The sequence below is a fragment of the Bubalus bubalis genome, chromosome 3 (genome assembly GCF_019923935.1).
Source record: "Bubalus bubalis isolate 160015118507 breed Murrah chromosome 3, NDDB_SH_1, whole genome shotgun sequence".
In the NCBI taxonomy this organism is placed as follows: Eukaryota; Metazoa; Chordata; class Mammalia; order Artiodactyla; family Bovidae; genus Bubalus; species Bubalus bubalis.
In genome coordinates this window covers 138,069,759-138,085,061 of record NC_059159.1, presented here as the reverse complement: position 1 = coordinate 138,085,061, position 15,303 = coordinate 138,069,759, and the positions used below count along the sequence as shown (strand labels likewise).

At 38.1% G+C, this 15,303-nt stretch overlaps 1 protein-coding gene across 15 annotated transcripts in view; it reads left to right on the top strand.

Annotated features, from left to right (window-relative positions):
* Positions 1-15,303, top strand: part of FRMD3 (FERM domain containing 3) — a 380,275-nt gene that overhangs the window by 353,334 nt on the left and 11,638 nt on the right. For 12 of the 15 annotated variants that reach the window (XM_044940217.2, XM_044940218.2, XM_044940224.2 and 9 more), the window contains one exon: positions 5,687-5,725. The exons of the other annotated variants lie outside the window; for them this stretch is intronic. In XM_044940217.2, the coding sequence (XP_044796152.1) occupies positions 5,687-5,725 (39 nt within the window). The remainder of the gene's footprint in view (positions 1-5,686; positions 5,726-15,303) is intronic. 15 annotated transcript variants of the gene reach the window in all.

The window sequence follows — 15,303 nt, the reverse complement described above, 5'->3', positions numbered from 1 at the left end:
TCTTTGCATGAAATATAAGTACCTTGTTATCTCCAATTTTCTTGAGATCTCTAGTCCTTCCCATTCTATTGTTTTCCTCTATTTCTTTACATAGTTCACTTAAGAAGGCTTTCTTATCTCTCCTTGCTATTTTCTGGAACTCTGCATTCAGTTGGGTGTGTCTTTCCCTTTCACTTCTCTTCTTTTCTCAACTATTTGTAAGGCCTCCTCAGACAACCACTTTGCCTTCTTGCATTCTTTTTCTTGGAGATGGTTTTAGTCACCATCTCCTGTACGATGTTACATACTTCCATCCATAGTTCTTCAGGCACTCTGTCTACCAGATCTAATCCCTTGAATCTATTGGTCACCTCCACTGTATAATCGTAAGGGATTTGATTTAAGTCATACCTGAATGATCTAGTGGTTTTCCCTATTTTCAATTTGTGCCTGAATTTTGCAATAAGAAGTTCATGATCTGAGCCACAGCCAGCCCCAGGTCTTGTTTTTGCTGACTGTATAGAGCTTCTCCATCTTCAGCTGCAAAGAATATAATCAATATGATTTCAGTATTGACCATTTGGTAATGTCCACATGTAGACTCATCTTTTGTGTTGTTTGTTGGAAGAGGGTGTTTGCTATGACCAGTGCTTTCTCTTGGAAAACTCTGTTAGCCTTTGTTGTGCTTCATTTTGTACTCCAAGGCCAAACTGGCCTGTTACTCCAGGTATCTCTTGACTTTCTACTTTTGCATTCCAGTCCCCTATGATGAAAAGGACATCTTTTTTTTGGTGTTAATCCTAGAAGGTCTTGTAGGTCTTCATAGAAATATTCAATTGCAGCTTCTTCGGCATTGGTGGTTGGGGCATAGACTTGGATTACTCTATTGTTGAATGGTTTGCTCTGGAAATGAACAAGATCATTCTGTCATCTTTGAGATTGCACTCAAGTACTACTGCATTTCAGACTTTTTTGTTGACTTTGATTTTTATAGGCCTAAAAATACTCACAGGTACATTTTGTGTAGACTGCACAGATGTTTTTTAAAATTTGAATAATAAAGCTTTCAGACAGAGCTCAACATGGTCCATTTTCCCCCAATCACCACCACTCCCTACCATCCCATACCTGGCCCTTACTCATTCATGTTAAGCACCTGCCTAGTCTGTACAGGTTTGACTTTTGTGACCCTGGACTAATGACCATGATTATGTTTCCCCCAGAAACCAATACTTCATTTTGCCAGTGCTCTGTTTTTCGTCCTTAGATCCTAGATTTCTCAGAAGAAAAATGAATAAGGAAAGGGGAATAGAGAGTGATGGGGAGACAGACTGAAATTTTACATAGTGTCACTGAGAAGGTGACATTTAACAACCTACGAAAAAAGGGCGAGTGTGTGAACCTGCCTGAAGGAAGAGTACTCCAAGCAGAAGGAACAGCAAGAAAGAGCATATGTGAGGGACAGCCAGTCTTCTGTGGCTCGAGTCAAGTGAACAAGGGGAAGGGTCCTAGGATAACAAGGTCACCTCAGCGGTTAGGAGAGGAGAAGAGGGCTCACTGAGTAGGGCCCTAGATACCCCTGCAAGGACTTGGCCTATAATCTGAGGAAGATACTAAACCATGAGAGGACCCTGAGCAGTTGAGTGACACGATCGAATCCACACTGCTTTCAGAGGATGACTCCTGCTGCCAAGTTGACAGTGACCCTTACACAGGCAGGGGTTGAAGCAGGGGGATCAGATGAGATGCTACTGCCATAATCTAAATGATAAAGATGGTGGCTTGGAGCAGGTTGGTGGCAGTGGACATTGTACAAAGTGTGGTCCAATTTTGGGTATGTTTTGAAGGTGGAGACATAGAAGTTGCTAACAGGTCCATTGTGAGAGTGAACAGAGGAAGTCAAAGTTTTTTGGTCTGAGCAACTGGTAGACCAGAGTTGCCATCAACAAAATAATGAAGTCTGGAAACTTGAGGTTTCCCTTTTCCTCTTGTTTGAGGAGAAAGATATGGAAAGCAGAAGGCATAGGGAGAACAGGTTACATATTAGGAAAAGGAGACTTAAGGAGGAAAAACCATTTATATGAGAAAATGCCTTAGGTAAGACATGGAAGATCTGTGTGACCACAGGATGGTGAAAATAGCCAAAGAGGAATAGGAGTGGTCTTCCTAAAGCAGTAATACCACTCATATACAATATGTTTCACTGCTTTCCCAAGTAGGAGAGTAAAATGACCCTTCTTCTTGGGATATGGAATACCAGATATGTAAATAAGCAGTATTCCAGAAAGTCCTAACTCCTGTCTACACTGTGAACATTATCTCCCTTCAGGCTTCATAGAATATTATCTGGTGGTAGGAAAATTATGGCTTGCGTTTATTTTTTTTATTTTTATTGAAGTAGTCACAACATAAAAACAACCATTTTAACATGAAAAATTCAGTACCATTTAGTACATTCACAGAGCTTTGCAACTTACATCTCTATCTAGTTCCAAAACATTTTCATCACACCAAAAGGAAACCTGATACCCATTAAGCAGACACTCCTCATTCATCCCTTCCCTCAGCCCCTGGCAACCATCAGTACAATCCCTGTCTCTATGGATTTACCTGTTCTGGATATTTCATATGGAGATAAATACAATCATATGTTATGTGAGGTTCTGTGATATCTACTTTCACTCAGCATATTTTTGACATTCATCTATGTTGTCATACATCTACAACAATTGAATAGTAGTCCATCATATGAATAAGCCACATTTTATCTATTCATCCATTTATGGACATTTGGATTGTTTCTGACTTTTAACTTGAATTAGTGCTGCTTTGAACATTTCTGTACAAGTATTTGGATACTTGTTTTCAATTCTTTGGAGTTATATATACCTGGGAATAGAACTGCTGGATTGTATGGTAATCATCTGACTTAAGGAACTGTCAAACTGCTTTCTATGGCAGCTAAACCATTTTAAAATCCCATCAGCAATGTTCAAGTGTTCTGGTTCCTCCTTACCCTTAACCAAGACTGGTTATCTTCAGATTTTAAAAAATAATAGCCATTCTAGTGGGTGTGAAGTGCTATCTTATTGTGGTAACGATTAATGACATTGAACATATTTTCATGTGCTTGTCGGCCCTTTTTATTTTGCTTGCATGTTTTATGGTATCTTTCATCTAAGATGCTCAGTACTGTCATATCAGAGCTATCAGGAAATAGCTCCTGATATTTCAAAGATAAAACCATTAATTCAGTCCTGCACATCATCTTCCCCCAGTTTTATTGAGATATAATTGACATACATCATTATATAAGCTTAGGGTATACAGCATATGAATTTGAGTAAACTCCAGGAGTTGGTAATGGACAGGGAGGCCTGGCATGCTACAGTCCATGGGGTTACAAGGAGTTGGACACGACTGAGCGACTGAACTGACTGATACAGCATAATGGCTTGACTTACAAATGTTGTGAAATGATTACTGCACTACCTTTAGTTAGCATCCATCATCTCATATAGATACAACAAAAAGAAAAAACTCTAACAACTTTCATATATATCATATAGCAGTATTAACTATAGTTACCATGTTGTACATTATATTCCTAGTACTTACTTATAACCAGAAATTTGTATCTGTTAACTCTTCCTCTGCTTCTCCTTCTCATTACTCCCTGTCTCTGATAGTCACAAATCTGATTCCTTTTTCCTTTTTCAATGAGTTGTTTTTAATTAGATTCTTTATATACATGAGATCATATAGTGTTTGTTTTCCTCTACCTGAACTTATATAATTTAGCATAATGCATTCCAGATTCATCCATGTTGTCAAAAATGGTAAGATTGTCTCATTTTTTTGGTGGCTGAATCATATTCTAGTGTTTGAGTGTGTGTGTGTAACTGCTTTTTGTATACATATTCACAGATAAATGGACACTTAGGTGGTTTCCATGTCTTGACTATTGTAAATTATCCTGCTTAAAACACAGGGGTGCAGATGTCTTTTCAAGTCAGTGTTTTTGTTTCTTTTTGATATATTCTCAGAACTGGAATTGTTAGATTGTATGGTAGTTCAGTTTTTAACTTTTTGAGGAATCTCTGTATTATTTTCTATAATGCCTGAACCAGTTTACAATCCTACCAACAGTGCACCAAGGTTTCCTTTTCTCTGCATCCTCACCAGCATGTTACTACTTGTCATTTTGATGATGACCATTCTAAAAGGCATGACATAATATATCACTGTGGTTTTGATTTGCATTTCCCTAATTACTAGTGATGCTGAACATAGTTTCATGTAACTGTTGGTCTTTCATGTATCCCCTTTAGAAAAAAAAAGTCTTTTGAGACCTTTTGCCCATTTTTCAAATCAAATTATTTGTTCTTTTACTATGGAGTTGTATGAGTTCTTCATATATTTTGGATATTAACTCCTAAATCAGATATAGGTTGGAAATATTTTTCTTCCCATTCCATAGGTTGTTTTTCACATCGTTGTTTGCTTCTTGTTTCCAGGAGTTTTTTAGTTTGGTGTATTCCCACTTGTTTTTGATTCGGTTGCTTGTGCTTTAGGTGTCATACACAGAAAATCATTGCTAAGACTTATGTCAAGGAGCTTTACCCTCCCCCCATCACCACCACGTTTTCTTCTGGGAGTTTCATGGCTTCAGGTTTTACATTTAAGTTGTTAATCCAATGCAAGTTAATTTTTGTGAGTAGTGGAAGTTCTGGGTGTAGTTCCATTCTTTCACATGTGAATAGCCAATTTTCCCAGCACCATTATTGAAAAGTCTTTTCTTCACTGAGTATTCTTGCCTCCCATGTCAAATATTATTTGAGTAATATGCTTGGGTGTATTTCTGGGCTCAAGATTCTGTCCCACTGATTTGTCTGTCTTTATACCAGTACTATACCATTTTGATTATTGTAGTTTTATATATGGAACAGCTTGAAATCATAAAGTGTGTTGCTTCTGCTTTGTTCTCCTTTCTCAGGATTGCTTTGGTATATATTTATGGTCTTTTGTGGTTCCATACAGGGGCTTCCTTGGTGGCTCAGATGGTTAAGAATCTGCCTGCAATGCAGGAAACCCAGGTTAAATCCCTAGGTCGGGAAGATCCCCTGGGGAAGAGAATGGCAATCCACTCCAGTATTCTTGCCTGGAGAATCCCATGGACAGAGGAGCCTGGCAGAGTGGTTTTTTCTACTTCTGTAAAAAAAAAAAAAAGTTCATTGGAATTATGATAGGGACTGCACTGAATCCAAAAATGGCTTTGGTAGTATTGACATTTTAACAATATTAATTGTTTCAATTAATTGAAATTAATTGAATTAATTGAACAAGGGATACCTTTCTATTTACTTTGTCTTCTTCAGTTTCCTTAATTAGTGTCTTATAGTTTTCAGAATAGAGATCTTTCACCTTCTGGCTAAGTTTATTCCTAAGTATTTTACTGTTTTTTATGCTGTTTTAAACAGGATCATTTTTCCCAGATAATTTGTTGTTAGTATGAAGAAACACTACTAGTTTTTGTATGCTAAATTTGTATTGGGCAACTGCACTGAATTCATTGATTAGTTCTAATAGCCTTTGGTGGAGTCTTTAGGATTTTCTGTGTATAAAAACATGTCACCTGCAAATAGAGATAATTTTACTTCTTCCTTTCCAATTTTGATGCCTTTTATTTATTTTTCTTGCCTGACAGCTCTAGCAAGGACTTCCACTATTGTGCTGAATAGGAATGGTAAGAATGGGCACCCTTGCCTTGTTCATGATCTTGGAGGAAAAGCTTTCAATCTTTCACCATTAAGTATGTTAGCCATGGGCTTATCATATATGGCCTTCATTATGTTGAGGTACATTCTTTCTATACCTAATCTGTTGAGTTTATATCATATATAGAGATGTTGAATTTTGTCAAATGCTTTTTCTCCATCTATTGAGATGATCATATGATTTTTATTTCATTTTGTTAATTTGACGTATCACATTGATTTGCATATGTTGAACCATCCTTGCTATGCCAAGTATAAATCCCATTTGATCACAGTGCATGATTCCTTTCATGTGTTACTGGATTTGGTTTCCTAGTATAAAGAGTTTTTGCATCAATATTCATGAGGGATATTGGTCTATAGTTTTCTGATAGTGTCCTTTTTGGCTTTGGTATCAGGGTAATAAGGGCCTCATAAAATAAGACTGGGAGTGTTCCCTTCTCTTTGATTTTTTTGAAAGAGTTAAAAAGGGTTGGTGTTAATTCTTCTTTAAGATTTGCAGGGGAAGTGATCTGGTCCTTGGTTTTTCTTTATTGGGAGATTTTTGATTACCAGTTCAATCTCCTTACTAGTAATTAGTCTATTCAGACTTTCTATTTCTTGTTTTAGTCTTGGTTGTTTGCATGTTTCTGAGAATTTTTCCATTTTTCTAGGTTCTCCAGTTTGTTGGCATATATCAATATTTCTTCATAGTAGCCTTTTATGATTCTTTTTATTCATGTGGTATCAGTTGCAGTGTTTCTTTTTTTCATTTATAATTTTGTTAATTTGAGTCCTCTATCTTTTTTTCCTTGGTTATCCAGCTAAAGTTTTGTCAATTATGTTTATTTTTTCAAAGAACTAACTCTTAATTTGGTTAATCTTTCCTGTTTTCCTGTGCTCTATTTTATTTCTGCTGTTAATATTGTGCTCAGTTTGACCACCTTTTTCTAGTTCCTTAACCCATAGTGTTAGGTTTTTTAAAATCAGTATTACTTCTTCTTTTCTAATTTGGATTCCTTTCATTTTTCCTCTTCTGATTGTCATGGCTAGGAATTCCAAAACTATATTGAATAAAAGTGGCTAGAGTAGACATCCTTGTCTTTTTTTAAAAGACATTTTTCTTAATTTTAGTTTTATTTTTTAACACAAAGCATATGTATTGGAGTATAACTGATTAACAATGTTGTGACAGTTTCAGGAGAACAGTGAAGGAACACAGCCATACAAAAACATGTATCCATTCTTCCCCAAACCCCACCCCCATCCAGGCTGGCACATAATCCTTATCTTGTTATTGATCTTAGGGGAAATGATTACTTTTCATTGTTGAGTGTGATGTTGGCTATAGGTTTGTCATATATGATCTTTATTATGTTGAGGTATGTTCCCTCTGTTAGCCTTTGCCCTGCTTCATTTTGTACTCCAAGGCCAAATTTGCCTGTTATTCCAGGTATCTCTGGACTTCCTACTTTTGCATTCCAGTCCCCTATAATGAAAAGGACATCTTTTCCCCTACTGGTCATAGTAAACACCCTCTTCCAACAGCACAAGAGAAGACTCAACACATGGACATCACCAGATGATCAATACCAAAATCAGATTGATTATATTCTTTGCAGCCAAAGGTGGAGAAGCTCTATAGAGTCAGCAGAAACAAGACTGTGGCTGACTGTGGCTCAGATCACAAACTCTGTATTGCCAAATTCAGACTTAAATTGAAGAAAGTAGGGAAAACCACTAGACCGTTCAGGTATGACAAATCAAATCCCTTACAATTACTATATAGTGGAAGTGACAAGCAGATTCAAGGGGTTAGATCTGATAGAGTGCCTGAAGAACTATGGACAGAGGTTCGTGATATTGTACAGGAGGCAGGGATCAAGACCATCCCCAAGAAAAAGAAGTGTAGAAAGGCAAAATGGTTGTCTGAGGAAGCCTTACAAATAGCTGAGAAAAGAAGAGAAGTGAAAGGCAAAGGAGAAAAGGAAAGATATACCCATTTCAATGCAGAGTTCCAAAGAATAGCAAGGAGAGATAAGAAAGCCTTCCTCAGTGATCAGTGCAAAGAAATAGAGGAAAACAATAAAATGGAAAAGACTAGAGATCTCTTCAAGAAAATTAGAGATACCAAGGGAATATTTCATGCAAAGATGGGCCCAATAAAGGACAGAAATGCTATGGGCCTAACAAAAGCAGAAGATATTAAGAAGAGGTAGCAACAATTCACAGAAGAACTATACAAAAAAGATCTTCATGACCCAGATAACCACAATGGTGTGATCACTCATCTAGATCCAGACATCCTGGAATGTGAAGTCAAGTGGGCCTTAGAAAGCATCACTATGAACAAAGCTAGTGGAGGTGATGGAATTCCAGTTGAGCTCTTTAAAATCCTACAAGATGATGCTGTGAAAGTGCTGCACTCAATATGCCAATATTTTTTGAAAACTCAACAGTAGCCACAGGACTGGAGAAGGTCAGTTTTCATTCCAATCCCAAAGATAGGCAATGCCAAAGAATTCTCAAACTACTGCACAATTGCACTGATCTCACATACTAGCAAAGTAATGCTCAAAATTCTCCAAGCCCGGCTTCAACAGTACGTGAACCGTGAACTTCCAGATGTTCAAGGTGGATTTAGAAAAGGCAGAGGAACCAGAGATCAAATTGCCAACATCTTTTGGATCGTTGAAAAAGCAAGAGAGTTCCAGAAAAACATGTACTTCTGCTTTATTGACTATACCAAAGCCTTTGACTGTGTGGATCACAATAAACTGTGGAAAATTCTTCAAGAGATGGGAATACCAGACACCCTGACCTGCCTCCTGAGAAATCTGTATGCACGTCAAGAAGCAACAGTTAGAACTGGACATGGAACGGACTGGTTCCAAATCAGGAAAGGAGTACGTCAAAGCTGTATTATTGTCACCCTGCTTATTTAACTTGTATGCAGAGTACATCATGCAAAATGCTGGGCTGGATGAAGCACAAGCTGGAATCAAGATTGCCTGGAGAATTATCAATAACCTCAGGTGTGCAGATGATACCACACTTATGGCAGAAAGCAAAGAAGAACTAAAGAGCCTCTTGATGAAAGTGAAAGAGGAGAGTGAAAAAGTTGGCTTAAAGCTCAACATTCAGAAAACTAAGATCATGGCATCCGGTCCCATGACTTCATGGCAAATAGATGCGGAAACAATGGAAACAGTGAGAGACTTTATTTTGGGGGCTCCAAAATCACTGCAGATGGTGGCTGCAGCCATGAAATTAAAAGACCGCTTGCTCCTTGAAAGAAAAGTTATGACCAACCTAAACAGCATATTAAAAGGCAGAGACACAACTTTACCAACAAAGCTCTGTCTAGTCAAAGCTATGGTTTTTCCTGTAGTCATGTATGGATGTGAGGGTTAAACTCTTAAGAAAGATGAGCACTGAAGAATTGACGGTTTTGAACTGTGTATTGGAGAAGACTCTTGAAAGTCCCTTGGACTGCAAAGAGATCCAACCAATCCATCCTAAAGGAAATCAGTCCTGAATATTCATTGGAAGGACTGATGCTGAAGCTGAAACTCCAATACTTTGGCCACCTGATGCGAAGAACTGACTCACTGGAAAAAACCCTGATGCTGGGAAGGACTGAAGGCAAGAGGAGAAGGGGACAACAGAGGATGAGATGGTTGGATGGCATCAGTGACTCTATGGACATGAGTTTGAGCATGCTCCAGTAGTTGGTGATGGACAAGGAAGCCTGGTGTGCTGCAGTTCATGGGGTTGCAAAGAGTTGGACACAACTGAGTGAGTGACCTGATGTTCCCTCTATGCCTACTTTCTGGAGAGTTTTTTTTTTTAATCATAAATCGGTGTTGAATTTTATTAAAAGTTTTTTCTGCATCTATTGAGAAGATCATATGGTTTTTATTCTTCAGTTTGTTGACATATTTATATCACACCAATTGACTTATAGATACTGAAAAATCTTTGCATCCCTGGGATAAATCTCACTTGACCATGTGTATGATCCTTTTAATGTATTGATAGATTCAGATTGGTGGCATTTTGTCAAAGACTTTTGTGTCCATGTTCATCAATGATATTGACCTTTGCAATTTTCTTTGCCTGTTCTCTTTGGTTTTGGTGTCAGGGTATAGTGGCCTTAGAGATAGTGGCCTTCCTCTGAAATGTTTTTGAGTTAACTCTTTTAATGTTTTTGTGTTAACTCTTAAGTATTCAACAGAATTCACCTGTGAAACCATCTGGTTCTGGACTTTTGTTGGGAGTTTTAAAATCACAGTTTCAATTTTAGTACTTATAATTGGTCTGTTTATATTTTCTATTTCTTCTTAATTCAGTCTTGGGAAGATTGTAACCTTCTAAGATCTTATCCATTCTTCCAAGTTGTCTGTTTTATTGGCATATAGTTGCTTGTTGTAGTCTTGTTTGTAGTAGTCTCATGATCCTTTGTATTTCTGTAATGTCCTTTTACATTTCTAATTTTATTGATTTGAGCCCTCTCCCTTTCTCTTGATGATTCTGGCTAAAGATTTATCAATTAAAAAAAAAAAAACAGCTTTTAGTTTCATTGATCTTTTCTATTATTTTCTTTGTCTCTATTTTTGCTGTGATATTTATCATTTCTTCCCTTCTGCTAATTTGTAGTTTTGTTTGTTCTTTCCCTAGTTGCTTTGGGTATAAGATTAGGTTGCTTTTTGACATGTTTCTTGTTTCCTGAAGTAAAATTGTTATTATAAACTTCTGTCTTATAACTAATTTTGTTGCTCCCCATGGATCATTGTGCTTTTGTTTTCATTTGTCTCTAGGTATTTATTTATTTCTCTTTGATTTCTTCAGTGATCCACTGCTTCTTTGAGAGCATATTGTTTAGCCTCCACATGTTTATATGTTTCACAGTTTTTTACTTGTAGGTGATTTCTAGTTTCATTGCATTTTGCTCAGAAAAGATGCTTGATATGATTTGAGTTTTTTAAAGTTTACCAAAGCTCACCTTGTGGCCCAGTGTGGTCAATCCTGGATAATCTTCCACGTTCACTTGAGAAGAATGTGATTTTCTGCTACTTTTGAATGGAGTGCTCTATAAACATCAATTAAGATAATTTGCTCTACTGTGTCATTTAAGGCCTGTGTTTCCTTATTGATTTTCTGGATGATTTGTCCATTGATGAAAATGGGGTGTAAAAAGTCAACTACCTGTAAAAGAATGAAACTAGAACACTTTCTAACACCATACACAAAAGTAAACTCAAAATGGATTAAAGATCTAAATACAAGAAAACATAGGCAGAACACTCTTTGACATAAATTACAGCAAGATCCTCTATGATCCACCTCCCAGAGTAATGGAAATAAAAGCAAAAAATAAACAAATGGGACCTAATTAAACTTAAAAGCTTTTGCACAACGAAGGAAACTATAAGCCAGGTGAAAAGACAGCCTTCAGAATGGGAGAAAATAATGGCAACCAAAGCAACTGACAAAGAATTAATCTCAAAAATATACAAGCAACTCCTGCAACTCAATTCCAGAAAAATAAATGACCCAATCAAAAAATAGGCCAAAGAACTAAACAGACATTTCTCCAAAGACAACATACAGATGGCTAACAAACACATGAAAAGATGCTCAACATCACTCATTATCAGAGAAATGCAAATCAAAACCACAATGAGGTACCATCTCACGCCGATCAGAATGGCTGCTATCTAAAAGTCTACAAACAATAAATGCTGGAGAGGGTGTGGAGAAAAGGGAACCCTCTTACACTATTGGTGGGAATGCAAACTAGTACAGCCACTATGGAGAACAGTGTGGAGATTCCTTTAAAAACTGGAAATAGAACTGCCATATGACCCAACAATCCCACTGCTGGGCATACACACCGAGGAAACCAGAATTGAAAGAGACACATGTACCCCAATGTTCGTTGCAGCACTGTTTACACTAGCTAGGACATGGAAGCAACCTAGATGTCCATCATCAGACGAATGGATAAGAAAGCTGTGGTAGATATACACAATGGAGTATTACTCAGCCATTAAAAAGAATAATTTGAATCAGTTCTAATGAGGTGGATGAAACTGGAGCCTATTATACAGAGTGAAGTAAGTCAGAAAGAAAAACATCAATAGAGTATACTGATGCATATATATGGAATTTAGAAAGATGGTAACAATGACCCTATATGCAAGACAGCAAAAGAGACACAGATATAAACAACAGACTTTTGAACTCTGTGGGAAAAGGCGAGGGTGGTATGATTTGAGAGAATAGCATTGAAACATGTATATTACCATATGTGAAATAGATCACTAGTCCAAGTTCAATGCATGAAACAGGGCACTCAAAGCTGGTGCACTGGGACAACCCTGAGGGATGGATGGGGAGGGAGGTGGGAGCAGGGTTTAGGACGAGGGGCACATGTACACCCATGGCTGATTCATGTCAATGTATGGGAAAAACCAGTACAATATTGTAAAGTAATTAGCCTCCAACTAAAATAATTTTTTTAAAAGTCCCTCACTCTTACTGTGTTACTGTCAATTTCTCCTTTTATAGTTGTCAGTATTTGCCTTATATATTCAGGTGCTCCTATGCTGGGTGCATATATATTTACAATTGTTGTATATTCTTCTTAGATTCATCCCTTGATCACTATGTAGTACCCTTCTTTGTCTCTTGTAACAATCTTTACAGTCTATTTTTTCTGATATGAGTATTGCTACTCCAGCTTTCTTTTGATTTCCATTTGCATGGGATACACCTTTTTCTATCCCTTCAGTCTGTGTGTGTCCCCAGGTCTCAAGTGCATCTCTTTATAGACAACATAAATATGGGTCTTATTTTTGTGCCTCTTCAGTCAGTCTGTGTCTTTTTAGGGCTTTTAATCTATTTACATTTAACGTAATTAGCAATATATATATATATATATATATATATTCTTATTGCCATTTTCTTAATTGTTTTGGATTTGTTTTGTTTAGGTCTTTTTTCTTGCTGTCCAGTTCTCTTGTGATTTGATTTCTAACTTTAGTGTTGTGTTTGGGTTCCTTTTTCTTTTTTGTGTGTTTGTAACTATCATGGATTTTTGGTTTGTGGTTACCATGAGGTTTTGATATAGCATTCTCTATGTAAACAATATTAAGTTGTTGGTCTTAATTTTATATGAATTTCTATATCCTGCATTTGTACTCTCTTCTCATAATTGCCAGTTTTGATATCACATTTTTGTGCAGATGATTTCTTGCCTGCACTCATGAACATGAGTTTCACTGGTGAGCTTTTCCATTAGTAATTTTCTTGTTTCTCATAGTGGCCTTTCCTTTTCACTTAGAGAAGTTCCTTTAGCATTTGCTGCACAACTGGTCTAGTGGTGTTGAATTCTTTTTTGCTTTTGCTAGCTTTGGATTTCTCTGCTGAATCTGAAAGAGCACCTTGCTGGGTAGAGTATTCTTGGTTGTAGGTTCTTCCCTTTCTTCATTGTAAATATATCATGCCACTCTTACAACCTGCAGAACTTCTGCAAAGAAATCATCTGATAACCTTATGGGAATTCCCCTGTATGTTATCTGTTACTTTTCCCTTGTTGTTTCAATATATTTTTCTTTAATTTTTGTCAGTTTGATTACTGTGTATCTTAGCATGTCCTTCCTTACATTTATCCTACCTGGGACTCTCTGTGCTTCCTGGACTTGGGTGACTATTTCCTTTCCATTGTTAGGGAAGTTTTCAGCTCTTATCTATTCCAATATTTAGTGTTGTCCCAGAAGTCTCTCAGATTGTCTTTTTTTTTTTTTCTTTATCCTTTGTCCTGCCACAGTGATTTCCACTATCCTGTCTTCCAGCTCACTTACCTGTTCTTCTGCCTCAGTTGTTCTGCTATTGATTCCTTCTAGTGTATTTTTCATTTCAGTTATTGTATTGTTCATCTCTCTGTTTTTTAGTTCTTCTAGGTCTTTGTTAAACATTTCTTTCATCTCCTTGATCTGTACCTCCATTCTTTTCTGTGATCTTAGATCATCTTCGCTATCATTACTCTGAATTCTTTTTCAGGTGGATTGCCTATCTCCACTTCACTTAGTTGTTGTTCTGGGGCTTTGTCTTGTTCCTTCAACTGGGACATATTCTTCTGCAGTCTCATTTTGTCTAAATTTATGTGAAATTTCCATTATGCAGGCTGCAAAACTGTAGCTCTTGCTTCTGCTTTCTGCACTCTGGTGGATGAGGCTAAGAGGTTTCTGCAGGCTTCCTGATGTGTGGGCTCCTTTCCACTATTGGGTGGAGCTGTGTCTTGTCTCTCCGGTGGGCAGGGCCATGCTCAGGAAGACTTTTAGCAGCCTGTCTGCTGATTCGTGGGGCTGTGTTCCCATCCTGTTTATTTTTTGGCCTGAGGCATCCTAGCACTGGATCCTCCAAGCTGTTGAATGGGGCTGGGTCTTGGGGTGGAAATGGTGGCCTCAACAGACTGGTTCCAAATAGGAAAAGGAGTACATCAAGGCTGTATATTGTCACCCTGCTTATCTAACTTATATGCAGAGTACATCATGAGAAACGCTGGGCTGGAAGAAGCACAAGCTGGAATCCAGATTGCCGGGAGAAATATCAATAACCTCAGATATGCAGATGACACCACCCTTATGGCAGAAAGTGAACAGGAACTAAAAAGCCTCTTGATAAAACTGAAAGAGGAGACTGGAAAAGTTGACCTAAAGCTCAACATTCAGAAAACTAAGATCATGGCATCTGGTCCCATCACTTCATGGGAAATAGATGGGGAAACAGTGGAAATAGTGTCAGACTTTATTTTGGGGGGCTCCAAAATCACTGCAGATGGTGATTGCAGCCATGAAATTAAAAGACTCTTACTCCTTGGAAGAAAAGTTATGACCAACCTAGATAGTATATTAAAAAGCAGAGATATTACTTTGCCAACAAAGGCCTGTCTAGTCAAGGCCATGGTTTTTCCAGTGATCATGTATGGATGTGAGAGTTGGACTGTGAAGAAAGCTGAGCGCTGAAGAATTGATGCTTTTGAACTGTGGTGTTGGAGAAGACTCTTGAGAGTCCCTTGGAGTGCAAGGAGATCCAACCAGTCCATCCTAAAGGAGATCAGTCCTGGGTGTTCATTGGAAGGACTGATGCTGAAGCCGAAACTCCAATACTTTGGCCACCTCATGCGAAGAGCTGACTCATTGGAAAAGACCCTGATGCTGGGAGGGATTGGGGGCAGGAGGAGAAGGGGACGACAGAGGATGAGGTGGCTGGATGGCATCTCTGACTTGATTGACGTGAGTCTGAGTGAACTCCGGGAGTTGGTGATGGACAGGGAGGCCTGGCATGCTGTGATTCATGGGGTCGCAAAGAGCTGGACACGACTGAGCGACTGAACTGAACTGAGGAGGGCTCACAACCAACGAGTACTCCCCAGACGTGCCACTATCTTTGTCCCCACAGTGAGCCACAGGCACTCCCCACCTCTGCAGGAGACCCTCTAATACTAGTAGTTCAGTCTGGCCCAGTCTCTTATGAGGTCTCTGCTATTTACCCTGGGTCC